Below are 18007 nucleotides of genomic sequence, written 5' to 3'. Positions count from 1 at the left end.
TAGAAGCATTTAAAATGTGGATTTACAGACAGCTGTTACGTATAAACTGGGTTGACAAAATCACAAACGAGGAGGTGACACGCCGCCTGGGAAAGCCAAGGAAAATCATCAAAACCATCAAGAAGCGAAAGATAGAATATTTCGGACATGTGATGCGACACCCGGAAAAATACGGCATCCTTCACTTAATCCTCCAGGGAAAGATTGAAAGCAAACGAGGTCCAGGCAGAAGAAGAATGTCATGGCTTCAAAACCTAAGGGACCGGTTTGCACAAAACTCAGCAGCACTTTTTCATGCGGCTGTTGACAAAAATAGGATTGCTAACATGATCGCCAACATTCAATGACAGATATGGCAGAAGAAAGAAGAAAGGAGGAGGAAGAGGAGGAAGAGGAGGAGAAAGAGAAGAAGAGGAAGGGGAAGGGGAAGGAGGAGGAGAAGGAGAAGAAGGGGAAGGGGAAGGGCCTCTGGTGGCTCAACAGACTAATGCAGTCTGTTATTAACAGCAGCTGCTTGCAATTACTGCAGGTTCAAGTCCCACCAGGCCCAAGGTTGACTCAGCCTTCCATCCTTTATAAGGTAGGTAAAATGAGGACCCAGATTGTTGGGGGCAATTAAGTTGACTTTGTATATAATATATAAATGGATGAAGACTATTGCTTGACATAGTGTAAGCCGCCCTGAGCCTTCGGAGAAGGGCGGGATATAAATGCAAAAAAAAGGGGGGAAGAGGAAGGGGAAGGAGAAGGAGAAGGAGAATGAAAGGAGAAGGAGAAGGGGAAGGAGAAGAAGGAGAAGGAGAACGAAAGGAGAAGGAGAAGGGGAAGGAGAAGAAGGAGAAGGAGAAGGAGAACGAAAGGAGAAGGGGAAGGGGAAGGAGAAGGAGAAGGAGAAGGAGAAGGAGAAGGGGAAGGGGAAGGAGAAAGGGAAGGGGAAGGAGAAGGAGAAGGAGAAGGAGAAGGAGAAGGAGAAGGAGAAGGAGAAGGAGAAGAGAAGGAGAAGGAGCAGCAGCCTCTAATGATGGAGCACCCACTACCTGTGAAGGCAAGCTGTTCCACTGATTGATTGTTCTGACTCAGGAAATTTCTCCTTAGTTCTAGACTGAATCTCTCCTTGATAAGTTTTGATCCATTGCTTCTTGTCCTGCCTTCAAGCGCTTTGGAGAATAGGTTGACCCCCTCTTCTCTGTGACAGCCCCTCAAGTACTGGAAGACAGCCATCATGTCACCCCCTAGTGCTTCTTTTTGTTAGATTAGGCATACCCAGTTCCTGCAACGGTGTTATGGCCATTAGAGGAGTACAGAAACAGTTGGACAACGCTTGCATAGACACTGAAAGTCAGAATAAAAATAACTCCATCCCCAGCACGGATAACACCAAAATGATGAACTATCCCGAGCAGCAGCAACTTTTCAAAGCTCCCCCACAAATAAAGCAGCATAACAGACAGCAGTTACACCTGTCAGATTCCCGTGCGATAACTTTCAGCTTGTCAGAAAATAGTTCAACACTTCCCATCACAATGACAAGCCTTCACCCGTCAACTCTTAAGCATGGGCCGCTACCCTGTAGAAGAGCCTTCAAAAAAAAAAAATACACACACAACACTTTCCACACTCTCTGTTGTTCAGCTCCAGAATAGCGCTTCTTGATTTTTTTAAATCTTGATTATTGACACACGATTTCATCAACAGAAGATAGTGTAAAAAAACATGTTGCCAAACAACTGATTACACACACTCCTCTCGGATCCACTGTAAGCCTGTAAGAAATAAGAAACTCAGAAAAGTTTTTGCCGTAAGAGAAACCGGTATAGATGGGTTCACTTGCTGGAATTTTTGCATCACTACTGTATTTTTCGGAGTATAAGACACTCCGGAGGTTGAGACGCACCTTAGTTTTTGGGGAGGAAAATAAGGAAAAAAAAATTCTGCCTCTTCCTACCAGCATCCATCGGTATTCATCCGGCTAGCATCCTGTCAGTGTGTGAGAGAGTTGAGGGCTGTTTGGAAACTGAAACAATATTTGCTGTGTGAGCAACAAGGAAGGAGAAAGCAAGGAGCTTGGGTGTGGCTTAGCTCTGCAGCTCTGAGTCTGTGCTAAAGCTGCAAACTAGTCTGCTGCTCAAAACCGAAACTGAAACTCCTCTCCTCTGCTTGTGTTTTGCTTGCATTTACTACCACGTTAGAAAACCTGCTTTTGGTATGGTATATTTACTTCATGTGTTATATTATATATAAAGAGAAGTTATTGAATCCTGCTCAATCGGTTACTTGTGTGTGTTTTCTGGATGGGATTGCTGCTGCAAACTCTGACATGTCCTTGCCGCAAATAGCGAACAGCCAGGTCAACTTCAGCACATTAGGGCCTCTGGTGGCTCAACGGACTAAGTCTGTATGTTATTAACACAGCTGCTTACAATTACTGCAAGTTCAAGTCCCACCAGGCCCAAGGTTGACTCAGCCTTCCATCCTTTATAAGGTAGGTAAAATGAGGACCCAGATTGTTGGGGGCAATTAAGTTGACTTTGTATATAATATACAAATGGATGAAGACTATTGCTTAACACATTTTAAGCCGCCCTGAATCTTCGGAAAAGGGCGGGATATAAATTCAAATAAATAAATAAAAATAAATAAATAAATTATACTGCAGCCTGATTCAGCGCCTGCAGCTGATTGGCGGGTGGCTCGGCCTCCCGGAATACCCCCAATCAGCTGTTCCAGGCTGTAGGGATTGCCACAGGCCATCGTCTCCTCTGTGCCTCGCGTTTTCGGCTACATTTGGAGCAGAGGTGAGTTTCAGCAGGTTCTGACCAGTTCTGGAGAACCGGTAGCGGAAATTTTGAATAGTTTGGAGAACCGGTAGTAAAAATACTGACTGTCTCCGCCTCCATCTATTCTCTGCCTCCCAATTCCCAGCTGATTGGGAGGAAATAGGGATTTTGCAGTAACCTTCCCCTGGAGTGGGGTGGGAATGGAGATTTTACAGTATCCTTCCCCTGCCACACCCACCAAGCCATGCCACACCCACAGAACTGGTAGCAAAAAATTTTTTGAAACCCACCACTGATTCGGAGTATAAGACGCATCCAAATTTTCAGCTTCTTTTAGGGGAGGAGAAAGTGCATCTTATACTCCGAAAAATACGGTACTCATTTCACCTCAACAAATCTTGCTAAAGAAAACTCCGTGAGAAAAACAAAATTACTGCCAACGTCAGGCAAACGATATGGCTCAAGTAAAAGGAGATAATTGCTTTAAAGATCATTTAAGTTATTAGCCTTATGCTGAAGCTGACAATACCCAGAGGAATTACCTATGACAAGATAGCAGTTTTCAGAGAAACACCTAAAACCTTGGAACCAACATCAAAGGGTCAGAGAAATGCTTGTTTTGTTTTCATTTGGCAGCCATCTCATTTTAATTATCTTTCTTTTTATAATCCCTGGAATGTTATGACACCTAAATATTGCAAAGAGTTGCAGAATACAATATTTATCAATTCTTTTAAAAAATGAAAACAATTCCTCTTAGCTTATGTATAGTGCATTTTAGGATTGTTATTCAAATATTGCTAAAGCCCTTGCAGCAATATTCAAAGAGCAGCTTAAAAACTACATGTGCATATTAATAATCTGGCTCCACGTTAAATCTGAGCGCAATACAGCCTGGATAATTTTATTGCAAGATTTTTAGAGCAGGTATGAGAAACAATGCCATTTCTTCAAAAGCTGGTGTATATAGAGGCTAAAACATATAAATAGCATTTGCTGAAATTGGGTATGTCTAGTGACTCTAGTTTAATGAAGAGAAGGACCAGGGGAGACATGATAGCAGTGCTCCGATATCTCAGGGGCTGCCCCAAAGAAGAGGGAGTCAAGCTATTCTCCAAAGCACCTGAAGGCAGGACAAGAAGCAATGGGTAGAAATTAATCAAGGAGAGAAGCAATTTAGAACTAAGGAGAAATTTCCTGACAGTGAGAACAATAAACCAGTGGAACAACTTGCCTCCAGAAGTTGTAAATGCTCCAACACCGGAAGTTTTTAAGAAGAGGTTGGATAACCATTTGTCTGAAGTGGTGTAGGGTTTCCTGCATAGGCAGGGGGTTGGACTAGAAGACCTCCAAGGTCCCTTCCAACTCTTTTGTTTTGTTCTGTTCTGTTCTATTCTATTTTTATTCACAGGATCCTAAGTAATGCTGTCAAAACCATTTTTTTAAAAAAGTTTTCTGGTTTTGTATCTGATTTTTCAGGGTGCTTGAGAATATTTCTAGTATTCCTCTTAGAGGTCATTTGATGGCACAATTGTTTTTAGTTATACCTCAATAGCACTTTATTTATTTTGTGTAAAGAACCAAGGCAAGTTCTCAATATTTCAAATAGGCTCCATAGGACAAAAGACCACCTATTTCATGGAAACACCATGGTCCAGCCTCCTAACAGAAGCCTTACTACTCATCTTAGGCCATCCTTAGTTAATATACTGCATTTTTCGGAGTATAAGACGCTCCGGAATATAAGTTTTTGGGGAGGAAGATAAGAAAAAAAAAGTCTGCCTCTGCCATCCGGCATTTATCGGTATTCATCTGGCTAGCATCCTGTGAGAGAGTTGAGGGCTGTTTGGAAACTGAAACAGTATTTGCTGTGTGAGCAACAAGGAGACAGTTTGGAGCCTGGGCGTGGCTTAGCTCTGCAGCTCTGAGTGTGTGCTGAGCTCTAAACTAATCTGCTGCTCAAAACTGAAATGGAAACTCCTCTCCTCTGCTTGTGTTTTGCTTGCATTTACTACCACGTTGGAAAACCTGCTTTTGGTATTGTATATTTACTTCATGTGTTATATTATATATAAAGAGAAGTTATTGAATCCTGCTGAATCAGTTACATGTGTGTGCTTTCTGGATGGGATTGCTGCCGCAAACTCTGACACGTCCTTGCAGCAAATAGCGAACAGCCAGGTCAACTTCAGCACATTATATTGCAGCCTGATTCAGCACCTGCAGCTGATTGGCGGGTGGCTCGGCCTCCCGGAATACCCCCAATCAGCTGTTCCAGGCTGCAGGGATTGCCATAGACCATTGTCCCCTCCGTGCCTTGCGTTCTTGGCTACATTCGGTGTATAAGACGCACCCAAATTTTCACCCTCCGAAAAATATGGTAAATGCAAAAAAATCAAAATAACCCCCCCTCCACACACACACAAAGAAAGCAAACTCTACCACAAGCAACTTTCCAACGCAGGACGTATCTGTGGTTGAGATCTTTGCCAAGAGAGGCAGCTAAACACACAGACTGCAGAACAGGTGGCAAATGTTGGAAACAGTTATTAGCATAAACACGGACATTCGAAAAGAACATGTTTGAGACCGAAAAGAACACTCTGTTGCTTTCCATCCAGTTAGGCGTCGTCGGGTCTGTACTTAACAAATCCATTCACCTGCCCTCCCATCCCCCTCCCTGGGAGCGATTTTACTTCGTTTATGGAATTTCTTGGGGTTGGTGGACAGAATTCTGATGGTTGAAGTGTTTTTAATAAGTTGTTCATTCAAAGAGCCGTGGTGGCGCAGTGGTTAGAGTGCAGTACTGCAGGCTACTTCTGCTGACCGCCGGCTGCCTGAAATTTGGCAGTTAGAGTCTTGGGCGGGGGGTTGGACTAGATGACCTACAAGGTCCCTTCCAACTCTGTTCATCTGTATGACTGAATTTAACCCGACTCCTTACCCACCCACCCAGGTTACTCCTCTGAGAAGTGGATCAAAACCCTGATGCCATGAGATGAAAGTGAAATTGAGATGAACTAAAGCGATCCTTGCCTCCATCATTAATAAATGGAGCAAATTTTCATTTGTGTTTCTTCTCCCCAACCCTCCACAATTGTAACAATTATGGCCTTCCAAAAAATGCAACGAAGCTGAGCGATGAAGAAATAGGCATAGAAAAATAGCAGCAAAGCAATTAGCGTGCTTTTTTTTTTTTTTAAAGAAAACTGTAGCATATAAAACGGATATATTCTGATACAGAAGACAGCTTGGACCAAGAAAGGATGTGGATGAAATTATTAACATTTCTAGAAGAATTTCAGCCCCGGTACGGTTAGTTCTGCATTCGATAGGAGATAAAAAATTATTAAAAAATTATTTTTTTTATCATAAGTGGTTTTTTTTTTCGGGGCAGGGATCGGGAAACAAGGAGCATGGGAGGAAGAAATTGTAAGCGCAGTATGCAATCTTATTACAGCAATTCAAGACTGTAGCGTGTAATGCAGTTAGAGAACATGCTTGCCAATAAAATTATACTATAAAAAGATTATCCTTTTGTTTTTCTGTTCGGTTCATTCGATTTGCATTTGATCGGCTCGGCTCCTACAAAGTCAAGTTACTGTGCCAGGCTTTTTCTATCACTTTTCTGTGCTATCCACATTTCAAAATCAGGAGCATTTCTGATTTCTTTTTTTCTTGAGAAGTGAAAAATTAAGATTTTCCTTCACTGGCAGGGCAGTGGTGAAATGTAAAATTTGTTACTACCGGTTCTGTGGGCGTGGCTCGGTGGGGGAGGTAATGTGACTCGGTGGGCATGGCCAGTTTTTTTTTTTTTTACTTTTAAAAGCATTTTTTTACAACAGCCGAAGAGGTTGTCAAAAAAATGCTTTTAAAAGCCTCTGTTGATCGCGCAGCTCAGCTGGGATCATCTAAGCCTTTTAAAAGCATTTTTTACAACCTCTTCCGCCGAAGAGGTTGTAGAAAAAAATGTTTTTAAAAGGCTCTGATGATCCCAGCTGAGCCGCACAATCATCAGAGGCTGTTTTTTTTTTACTTTTAAAAGCATTTTTTCGGCCGAAGAAAAAATGCTTTTAAAAGTTAAAAAAAAAAACCTCTGACGATCATGCAGCTCAGCTGGGCATGAGGGTGGGGAGGGATTTTTGCTACCGGTTCTCCGAACCACCCGGCGCCATCACTACCAGATCGGGCAATCCGGTCTGAACCGGGAGCATTTCACTCCTGCTGCAGGGGTGGAGATCATGACCATGATCAAGAGCTGCACTCAAGGGAACCAGGGAGGTGCGAGATCTGCAGTGGACAGGGCACAAAATGCTTTGAAAGATGGCATCACTCCCGGGCCAGCACCTTGCTAGTGTTGGAAGAAATGTCCATTTGGGTTCAGTTCCAAGTGGGGAAGAAAGAGGCTGGAAACATGGAGACTGCTTGGAAAGATGGTTTAATGGTGGACAGGACCACACGGTTTTGAGGTCCTGGGCAAAATGGCTTTGGGGTGAGAGAGAGAGATTTATACCCTCTGTTGGGCTTTGAATTTGATTCTGTATTCTGATTGGTTGTCAGACTCCCGTGGGGCCATGCAGGGGTCACTTTGTAGGTTGTCTTTTGAGTCCCAGGCTTGGTTGAGCCTTGCTGGGTGGTGCAACCTCCCCAGCCGCCATGTGGTGAGTTCTGTTGCTAGATGGGTCAAGGGCTAATCCTACCTTTGTTGGATCTTAGTTGAGGGTATTTGCTTATGAGTAGACCTAGCTATCTCTTTCTCTCTTGAGTGCTGACATCTGCTGTGGGCTGTTGAGGAGGGTGAGGGCTATTAAGAGTGAGTCTGCTTCCTGCCTTAAAAAAAAACAAGTTTCTCCATTTCTCATCCAGGCAAATGTAATATTCTGCCTTTTTAATATTTCCTAGAATATTTCATTCTGCTAAGAAAGGGCTGGTGCTAACTTCCTACACTGGCTATCTAATAATAAGTGAAATAAGTAATGGAATCTACTTGCAGTCTGCATTCATGCAAATAATCTTTCTGTAAACCAGAAAAAAAAATAATGCTGATGCTTTCAGCTGCCTTCTGAGGAACACTTTGCCAAGAGCCAGAATAAGAGAATTAACAGAGTTGGAAGGGACCTTTGAGGTCTTCTAGTCCAACCCCCTGCTCAGGCAGGAAACCCTGTACAATTTCAGACAAATGGTTGTCCAATCTCTTCTTAAAATCTCAAATGTTGGAGCACATACAACTTCTGGAGGCAAATCGTTCCACTGATTAATGGGTAACAATTCAAAACACACTGAGGTTGTCTCCTGGAATGGTGATGAAACATTTGCAACCAAATTGCCAGGCTTGGAGCTCAAACCAACAGCCGAACTCCCAACCTGAGCTACTAATATTCAAATGCGTTAATTGGTCTGTTAGGAAATTAGTAGGAAGAGAGAAATAAATCTTAACAGAATAACAGAGTTCGAAGGGACCTTGGAGGTCTTCTTGTCCAACTCCTAGCTCAAGCAGGAGATCCTATACCACTTCAGACAAATCTCTTCTTAAAAACTTCCAGTGTTGGAGCATTCACAATTTCTGGAGGCAAGTTGTTCCATTGATTAATTGTTCTAACTGTCAGGAAATTTCTCCTTAGTTCTAGGTTGCTTCTCTCCTTGATGAGTTTCCATCCATTGCTTCTTGTCCTGCCCTCAGGTGCTTTGGAGAATAGCTTGACTCCCTCTTCTTTGGGGCAGCCCCTGAGATATTGGAAGACTGCTATCATGTCACCCCTAGTCCTTCTTTTCATTAAACTAGACATACCCAATTCCTGAAACTGTTCTTCAACCCAGTGCCAGCAGGACGGTGAGTGTGTTAAGCAGTCAAGGGGAATGTTACAATCTGCTGTCATCACTCATCAATGACCAAGCTTGTGATACACACAGTAGGAAGAAAAATAAATAGCAATAGCACTTAGACTTGTATACTGCTTCACAGTGCTTTACAGCCCTCTCTAAGCAGTTTACCGTCAGCGTATTGTCCCCCATCAATCTGGGTCCTCGTTTTACTGGCCTCGGAAGGATGGAAGGATGGAAGGCTGAGTCAACCTTGAGCCAGTCAGGATCGAACTGCTGGCAGTGGGCAGAGGGAAGGAAGGAAGGAAGGAAGGAAGGAAGGAAGGAAGGAAGGAAGGAAGGAAGGAAGGAAGGAAGGAAGGAAGGAAGGAAGGAAGGAAGGAAGGAAGGAAGGAAGGAATAGCACTTAGACTTCTACACCGCTTCGCAGTGCTTTTACAGCCCTCTCTAAGCAGTTTACAGAGTCAGCCTCTTGCCCACAACAATCTGGGTCCTCCTAAATACATTTCTGCACCGCTATTTTTAAGTATGTTGGGTGAAGGATCTTCCATAAGGAGCCAGCAAGATCCATGCTACACTACGTCACACACATAATCATATATAGTGATCCTTGACATACAACAGTTCATTTAGTGACCATTCAAAGCAGGCGTGGTACTCACTTACCTTCCCTACTGGTTCGCAAATGTGCGTGCACGCTCACTCCGCTTACACTCGCCATCTTCCACGCATGCGCAAGGCCCTCTGCACATGCGCAGAGCCTCAAAAATAATGGAAAAATGGGACATTATGACGTCCACACGGGTGGGCGGGGCATCCTGCAGTCGCCTCTACCGGTTCGCCTGAAACCGGATAGAACCGGCTGGATACCACCACTGATTCAAAGTTACAACGACACCGAAAAAGATGACCATTTTTCACACTTTAGGACCGTCTGATGCATCTTCCCATGGATGCATCATCAAAATTCCCGTTTGGCAACTGGTTCCTATTTATGAAGGATCCTGGGGTCATGCGATCACGTTTTGCAACCGAGCAAAATCAATAGGGAAGCCAGGTTCACTTAACAAACCCAGGGGCATATAAAGAGATTGTATACTGTGTTGATAGAAATAGATTCTGAAAGAGATTTAATAAAGGATTGTATGATAAAATGGGCACAGAATATTCAAGAACCAATAATGTTGGAAACATGGGAAAAAATTTGGGTTAGAAATGTTAAATTTACGCAAGCGCAGAATTTAAGGGAAAATTTTTATAAGATGTTTTATAGATGGCATTTAGATCCTAAGAAATTATCATGTATGTATCCAGATATGCAAGCGAAATGTTGGAGATGTAATTGTGATGATGCTACATATTTTCATGTATGGTGGACTTGTAAGAAAATTAAGTCTTTCTGGATAAGAATCTGGTGGATTATGCAGAATGTTCTGAAGAAGAAGATAAAGTTCCTACCGCAATTTTTCTTTTGGGAATAACAACGGACTGTACAGTGATTGAGACTAAGTTGATTTTGAACTTAATAACAGCAGCAAGACTGTTGATTGGACAATATTGGAAGAAAAAAGAATTACCCACAATAGAAGAATGGATATTGAAAGTTTCCAATTTGGCTGAGATGGCTAAAATCTCAGCCTTCTTGAAAGACAGTACTCAAGAAAAATATTTAAATGAATGGAAGAACTGGATTGATTATATTCAAAATAGATATCAGATTAAGAAATTTCGGATTGCCTTTGAATGAAGGATGTTGTTTTGATTTTAATGGAAGAAGTCAGGTTATGTGAGAGAAGGATTATAATTGTGTTAGATTTTAAAAATTTAATGTATGACTGTTTGTTTAATGAACTATACCTTGTGTTTGCTCCGGGAAGTCGGGGGAGGGGTTTTGGAGGGAGGGGGGGAGGGGGGGAAGGGGGGAGGGGAGGGGGGAAAATTTAATTGTTGTTCTAAAACTTTTTCAATTAAAAAAAACAACAACCGTGTTACCAACTTAATGACGGCAGTGATTCACTTAGCAACTGTGGCAGGAAAGGTGGGGTGAAACTCACTTAACAAATGTCTCACTTAGGAACAGAAATTTTGGGGTCAGTTACGGTCCTACGTCACAGACTACCTGTAACTCCTTTTTTTAAGCGACAGAATAAAGGCAAGTATCACGCAAATTAAAAGACAAAAGCCATCCTTCCCAAATATCAAAATGTTCACTTTCCATATTCATCACATTCCTCACAGTCCTTCCTCCCCTAAGCAATTCGGAAACGTCCCGGTCTTGGTCTTGATATAAAGGGCTGAAAAAACATAATTTAACCTGGATACCCATCACGTCGTTTTCTGCATGCAGTACACAAACCGCAAATGCATATTAAATCAAAGCTAGTGAAATTTCCAACAACGATCCCCGAAGCTGAATATATCCGCTCTCCCTCTGGGGAAAAACTCTTAGCATCTACCTCCAAATAATGCATTCCTGATTAGCTAATGATAAACAAAGCGAACGTAATGCAAAAATCAACCTTCGGGTTTGCTATTTTTTCTTTTCTTTTAAGCCTTTTTTTAAAGCTGAAAATTGCAGGCTACTGTCAGGGGAAAAAAGAACAATCCGAAACGGAAGGGATACTTAAAAATCTCCTTTGCTTTTTTTTTTTTTTTTGCCACTATCTATAGAAATGCTCTGGTTGTATCTCCCTCCCTTTTTCCTCTTTCCAGAAGAAAATAAATTTGGGGAGAGTAATTTGAAGAGGAGGGAAAGTGGAGGAAGAAAAGGCAAAGTCGCTGAATGTTCGAAAAATTCAATATATTAAGGGTGGTCCATCTTTTCTCAGCCATTGGCCACAGCGGGTAATGAAGGGATGCAACATGGTAAGCAATCAGTCACAACTAGAAGAAGAAGACGACACAGGATAACAGAATTGGAAAGGGACCTTGGAAGTCATCTAGTCCAACCCCTCCTGCCTGTGCAGGAGACCCTATACCATTCCAGACAAATGTCTGTCCAGTCTCTTCTTGAAAGCCTCCAGTGATGAGCAACCCACAATATCTGAAAAGTGGGGATTTTCCATAATTTCTGTTGCATATGCTTCACCGACCATACCACAAGGGCAGGGGTCGGCAACCTTAAACACTCAGAGAGCCACAAAAGTCCTAACCAGAAGCCCCTCCTTCAATTCTGGAGCCGAACGGAAGTCCAGTTCCCACACCATAAAGTCTCCAACTAGCATGGTGTCCTTTTTCCTCTACTTGTCCTAATTGAAAATCCTATCAATTGTGGAGCCACTGCAGTGGGATGAAAGAGCCACATATGGCTCCAGAACTGCAGGTTGCCGACCCCTGCACAAGGGCTATACAGCTTGAGAAAGTGCAGGAATTCCTAAGGCCACCCTCCGCAACAAATGGGACCTATTATGTACAATTTTTCCCCCCCACCAATGGACAGATAAGCCTCTGTTATGGGGGTTGTATCGCTTTTCACTCAGATCCTCGTATAAATATATGATGACCCATTCTGCATTACTCTGCAGATTAAAGAACGCTGCTTGAGAAAGTACGTTTAATTTTAAGAATATGTTCTTTTGTCGTATCCGTTCTCAAAAGGAACCCTTCCGAATGTGTTTGCTCTCCAAAGATGCCTGCTTAAACTACACTTTTGAGCTAAGACGCCGGGATGGGCTGCTGGGGGTTCACAGGGGTTCGGGAGAACCACTAGCTAAGATTCTGTGCAGTTTGGAGAATTCCCAAATCCCACTCCTGGCTGGCTACGCCCACCCTGCCCTGCCCCTCCCAGGAGTCCCCATGAGACCCGTTTTGGATGCAGGTAAGTGTAGGTGCACGCAGCGGCTCGGGGAGGGCAAAAAACGGGCCTACCGGAAGTTTGGAAAGGCTGGAAACAGCCTCCCAGAGGTTCAAGGAAAGCCTCCAGAGCCCAGGGAGGGCAAAAATGCCTCCCCCACTACAGTGCAGGAAGCCAGCTAGGTCACACCCACCCAGCAACCGGGCAGAGAACTCCTTGCTAAAGTTTTTGAAGCCCACTCCTATAAGATGCTTCTAGACAGACATTCATAACATGAGAAAGAAAACCAGTGGAGCAGGGGTCTCCAACCTTGGTCCCTTTAAGACTTGTGGACTTTAACTCCCAGAGTCCTTCAGCTAGCAAAGCTTGGAGACCCCTGCAGTAGAGAATGTGTTAAAATCCGGCCGAGAGGATCAAACGCTACATTAATTGATCAGATGGTGAGTCATATCAATGTGTATTGAAAGTCTCAGGGATCGGTTTGCAAAAAAACCCTTCTTCTTTCCCTTCCCTTCCCTTAACTTTCCTGGGTAACTGATCAGAATTAATTATACTGCTTTAGCAAAGGGTCTCCAACCCCACTTGTCAGATCTCTTCCCAGCTGGGGATAAGTGACTATTTTTCCAACATCAACAACCTCGTCATTATTATTCTCATCCTTTGCAGAAGACACGACGATGAAAAATAAAATAAAACAATATCACCAGAGTAGATGATGGAGATAAAAATGTCAGACCATTTCTGCAAGTTTGAAAGATTTGATAGTGGCTTCATAAAATCAGTAGGTTAAGTTTATGCCGCTCTATGACCATAATAAAGATTTGATATCATAAGTTAAATACTTCAGAAGATGAAACGTGGACTTTGAAGGCCTATTCAGGCTCTCTCACATCCTCCTTAGCACAGGAATCTAAACTAAAGTATCCCAGACTTGTGTTTGTGTATAACGACACACAAAAGAACTGGACCTTATGTTGTATGACCAATTTTTAAGGTATTATCAGTTCCACTTTCAGTATCCTTTTTTTCAAGATTAAACATGGCAGGTCTTTAAGACCATTTTGGCACTATTGGCTTAAAACAATATAGATAACATCACCCCATCATCACTGAAGCGGTATGAAGCCTATCTTTTTAGATGTCGTGTCCCACTCCTCCTCTGACGGCCTGGTCTGGGAAGTCTGTATCAAGCGTGGCCACAGAGCCTCTGCAGCTTTGCCAAATTCCTGTCAGAGTTCTCAGGGCAGGCAGGAATCCAAGGTGTGACTTCAGCAACCAGGTGAGACTTTGCTTGACTCAAGGAATGCCAAAAAGCAGATCCTTTATATAGGCCATGGGGTGTGGCTCCATGACTCAGCACTTATCCAGGCCTGCCCCTCCCTTCCTTTTGCTGACGTCGCCTCTCCATTCTCCGGAAGCGGGGATCCGTCCACTGTGTCTTTTCGTCCTCCTGCTCTGCTGCCGGCAATTCTAGCACGTGGCTGGCTTCTTGCTCACACGCTGTAGGAGGGAGGTTTGTTTGCTCATTCTGTCTGGGCATGGTGCCAGGGCTGGGGCCTGGAGTGCCAGGCCATTCTTCTTCACTATCAGTCTCTGGCTCAGATAGCAGGAGATGGGAGGGGCCCAGCTGAGGAGAGGAGGGCGGGCGAGGCACAACATTAGGGTTGCATGGTGCCACATAACAGGGTGAGCTCCCGTGACTTGTCCCAGCTTCTGCCAACCTAGCAGTTCGAAAGCATGTAAAAAAATTCAAGTAGAAAAAATAAGGACCACCTTTGGTGGGAAGGTCACAGCATTCTGTCCGCCTTTGGCGTTGACTCATGCCGGCCACGTGACCACGGAGACGTCTTTGGACAGTGCTGGCTCTTCGGTTTAGAAAGTGAGATGAACACCGCTCCGTACAGTCGGGAACAACTAGTATATATGTGCGAGGGGAACCTTTACCTTTACCTATAGTGTTTGGATGATTCTAAAAGATCCTAAGTTGGTCCCTTGAGCATCCTCATTGTTTGTCAACTGGGAAACTTGTCCCAGTTTCTCCGAAGCTTTCTTAAAAACCGATGTCCAGAAATAATTCTTGAAGTTACCCTCATCATTTCTTGATTTGAAATCAAGAAATCTTGATTTGAGGACTAGGAGAGGCATGATCAAGGGCAGTGGTGGGATTCAGCCAGTTCGCACCACTTCGGGAGAACCGGTTGTTAGCTTTCTGAGCAGTTTGGTGAACTGGTTGTTGGAAGAAATCATTAGGGCAGAGAACCGGTTGTTAAATTATTTGAATCCCACCACTGATCAAGGGTGAAATCCAGCAGGTTCCGACAGGTTCTGGCGAACCGGTAGCAGAAATTATGAGCAGTTCAGAGAACCGGTAGCGGAAATTTTGAGTACTTTGGAGAACTGGAAAATACCACCTCTGGCTGGCCCCAGAATGGGGAGAGAATGGGAATTTTACAGTATCCTTCCCCTGCCATGCCCACGAAGCCACACCCACCAAGATACACTACGCCCACCAAGACACGCCCACCACTGGGCATGGTATCAATGTTCCAATATTAGAGGTGCTCCTACAAAGACGAAGGGATCAAACTATTTTCCAAAACACCTGAAGGCAGGACAAGAACCAATGGTTGGAAACTAACCAAGGAGAGAAGCAACCTAGAGCTAAGGAAAACTATCCTAACAATGAGAGCAATCAACCAGTGGAATAGCTCGATTTCAGAAGTTGGGGGTGCTCCATCACTGGAGGCTTTCAAAAAGAGACTTGGACAGCCATTTGTCTCAAATGGTAGAGGGCAGTGATGGCTAAGCTTTTTGCTGTCGCGTGCCAAAAGCGGGGGTCGCGCGGGGGTGGGTGGGATGTGTGCGTGTGTACCCACACCCATAATTCAATGCGTCACGCCCCTCTGTGCGTGACCACCACCGCCGCTCCCCCCACTTTTGGCACGTTAGGCCCATTTTTCACCTTCCTAGGCTCCAGAGCCTTTCTTGGAGCCTGGGGAGGGTGAAAACTGCCTCCCCATCCCCCTGGAAGCCCTCCGGAGGCCGGAAACAGCCCATTTTCCGACTTCCGTTGGGCTCAGAAGGCCCGAAAATCAGCTGGCCAGTGCACACATGCACGCTGGAGCTGAGCTGGGGCAACGCTCGTGCGCCCACAGATATGGCTCCGCGTGCCACCTGTGGCACACGTGCCATAGGTTTGCCATCACAGGTATAGGGTCTCCTGCTCGAGCAGCGGTTAGATTAGAAGACCTCAAAGGTCCCTTCCAACTCTATTAGTCTATGTTCTATGTTCTGCCATAAAATGAGGACCCTCCTGCTTTGTATATTTCCTTCAAACCCACTGTTAGATTACCAATTTGCAACAAACCAACAAAGCAGGCACAAAGCTCTCCCGCACCCTCCAGCATCGCTCCTCTTACCTCGTAGTGAGCCACACGCTGCGATTCCGATATTAGCTGCGCACTGCATACCCGGCAGTAACTTTCTGTGAATAATTCTTGATCGATCTCCGATGACTTCATCTGTTTAAAAGAAAAGAACAATATCAATAACCATGACCGGGATTGTTACGATCACCTCCTTGGCATGTAAGGGTGGCAGATATTAACTATGGTTTACATCAGTGGTGAAATGTAAACTTTGTTACTAGCGGTTCTGTGGGCATGGCTTGGTGGGGGGGTGTTAATGTGACTGGGTGGGCGTGGCCAACTTTTTTTTTTTTACTTTTAAAAGCATTTTTTCTACAACCTCTTCAGCCGAAGATAGTCAGAAGCCTTTGTTTTCTTTTAAAAGCATTTTTTTTGCCTTTAAAAAAAATAAAAAGCCTCTGACGATCAGGCAACTGAGCTGGGGTCATCAGAGCCTTTTAAAAGCATTTTTTACAATCTCTTCGGCCGAAGAGGTTGTAGAAAAAATGCTGTTAAAAGGCTCTGACAATCCCAGCTGAGCCGCGCGATCATGAAAGGCTTTTTTTTTTTACTTTTGAAAGCATTTTTTTGACTGAAGAAAAAATGCTTTTAAAAGTAAAAAAAAAACAACCTCTGATGATTGCGTGGCTCAGCTGGGCATGTGGGGGGGTGGGCAGGGATTTTTGCTACCTGTTCTCCAAACTACCCGCTGCCATTGCTACCAGATCGGGTGATCCAGTCCAAACCGGGAGCACTTCACCTCTGGTTTACATCAACCCATGTAATCAACCCATACATCACCAGGGCCTCTGGTGGTGCAACAGGCTAATGCAGCCTATTATTAACAGCAACTGCTTGCAATATTGCAGGTTCAAGTCCCACCAGGCCCAAGGTTGACTCAGCCTTCCATCCTTTATAAGGTAGGTAAAATGAGGACCCAGATTGTTGGGGGGCAATAAGTTGACTTTGTAAATAGTATACAAATGGATGAAGACTATTGCTTGACATAGTGTAAGCCGCCCTGAGTCTTCGGAGAAGGGCGGGATATAAATGCAAAAAAAAAAAAAAAAGCTCTGACCAATTTTTTATTTTTTTTTGTTTCCGGGGTGTGTATGTCACAATTAGAGCGAATCGAAACGGGCATTCTAACTGAATCAGACTATACAAGGAAGAAGAAATTGCCTCTTAATTATGTAGACTGTCAAACTCCCCGAAGCCTCTGCTGTCAGAGAGCTTTTACAAGTCTTGTCAATCTCAGGAGAACTTACAGAAAAGGACAAGTTATAAGTGCAAAAGTATCCAGCGCAGCAAAAGCAGTGATGTGTTTGAAGTTGAATGTTACGTTTCGTGTCAACCCAAATGCATTTCAAGACGGGGGTGGGGGAGGGAATCCATCTTGCCAATCAAAGGTAACCAGCCGGAGAATCCATGCAATTTTTCTTATACCGTCAAATTTTCCTTTCTCACATCCTACTTTGCCCTGGAGTTGGAGGGGGAAGGGATTGTGTTTTTATTTCCCCAAATCCATTTACAGACCCCTCACATCCTGGACATAAAATGTTTCAACTCCTACCCTAAAAATGACGCTACAGAGCACTGCACACCAGAACAACTAGATACAAGAACAGGTTTTTCCCCAATGCCATCACTCTGCTAAACAAATAATTCCCTCAGTACTGTCAAAATATTTACTAAATCTACACTACTATTAATCTTCTCATCGTTCCCACCACCCATCTCCTTCCACTTATGACTGTAACTTTGTTGCTTGCATCCTTATGATTTATACTGATATTGATTGTTTCCTGATTGCTTACTTGTAGCCTATGACTATCATAGTGTTGTACCATTAAGCGTTAAATTTATATCCTATGACTATAAGTTGTAAGTGTTGTACTTTGTACCTTGTACCCTCGAGTGTTGTACCTTGATGAAGGTATCTTTTCTTTTATGTACACTGAGAGCCTATGCACCAAGACAAATTCCTTGTGTGTCCAATCACACTTGGGCAATAAAAAATTCTATTCTATTCTATTCTATTCTATTCTATTCTATTCTATTCTATTCTATTCTATTCTATTCTATTCTATTCTATTCTATGATTATAATTAAATGTTGTACCTCAATGATTCTTGATGAAGGTATCTTTTCTTTTATGTACACTGAGAGCATATGCACCAAAACAAATTCCTTGTGTATCCAATCACACT

The 18007-nt window shown here is 43.6% G+C and overlaps 1 protein-coding gene across 1 annotated transcript in view; it reads right to left on the bottom strand.

The window, feature by feature from the left end:
• ZMAT4 (zinc finger matrin-type 4) overlaps positions 1-15911 on the bottom strand; it is a 130824-nt gene extending 114913 nt beyond the window's left edge. Inside the window, exon 1 of the mRNA XM_058194645.1 lies at positions 15810-15911. Within this exon, the coding sequence (XP_058050628.1) occupies positions 15810-15911 (102 nt within the window). The remainder of the gene's footprint in view (positions 1-15809) is intronic.
• Positions 15912-18007: the final 2096 nt, after the last annotated feature.

The sequence above is a fragment of the Ahaetulla prasina genome, chromosome 9 (assembly GCF_028640845.1).
Source record: "Ahaetulla prasina isolate Xishuangbanna chromosome 9, ASM2864084v1, whole genome shotgun sequence".
Classification (NCBI taxonomy): Eukaryota; Metazoa; Chordata; class Lepidosauria; order Squamata; family Colubridae; genus Ahaetulla; species Ahaetulla prasina.
This window is presented reverse-complemented; position numbering and strand designations above follow the sequence as displayed.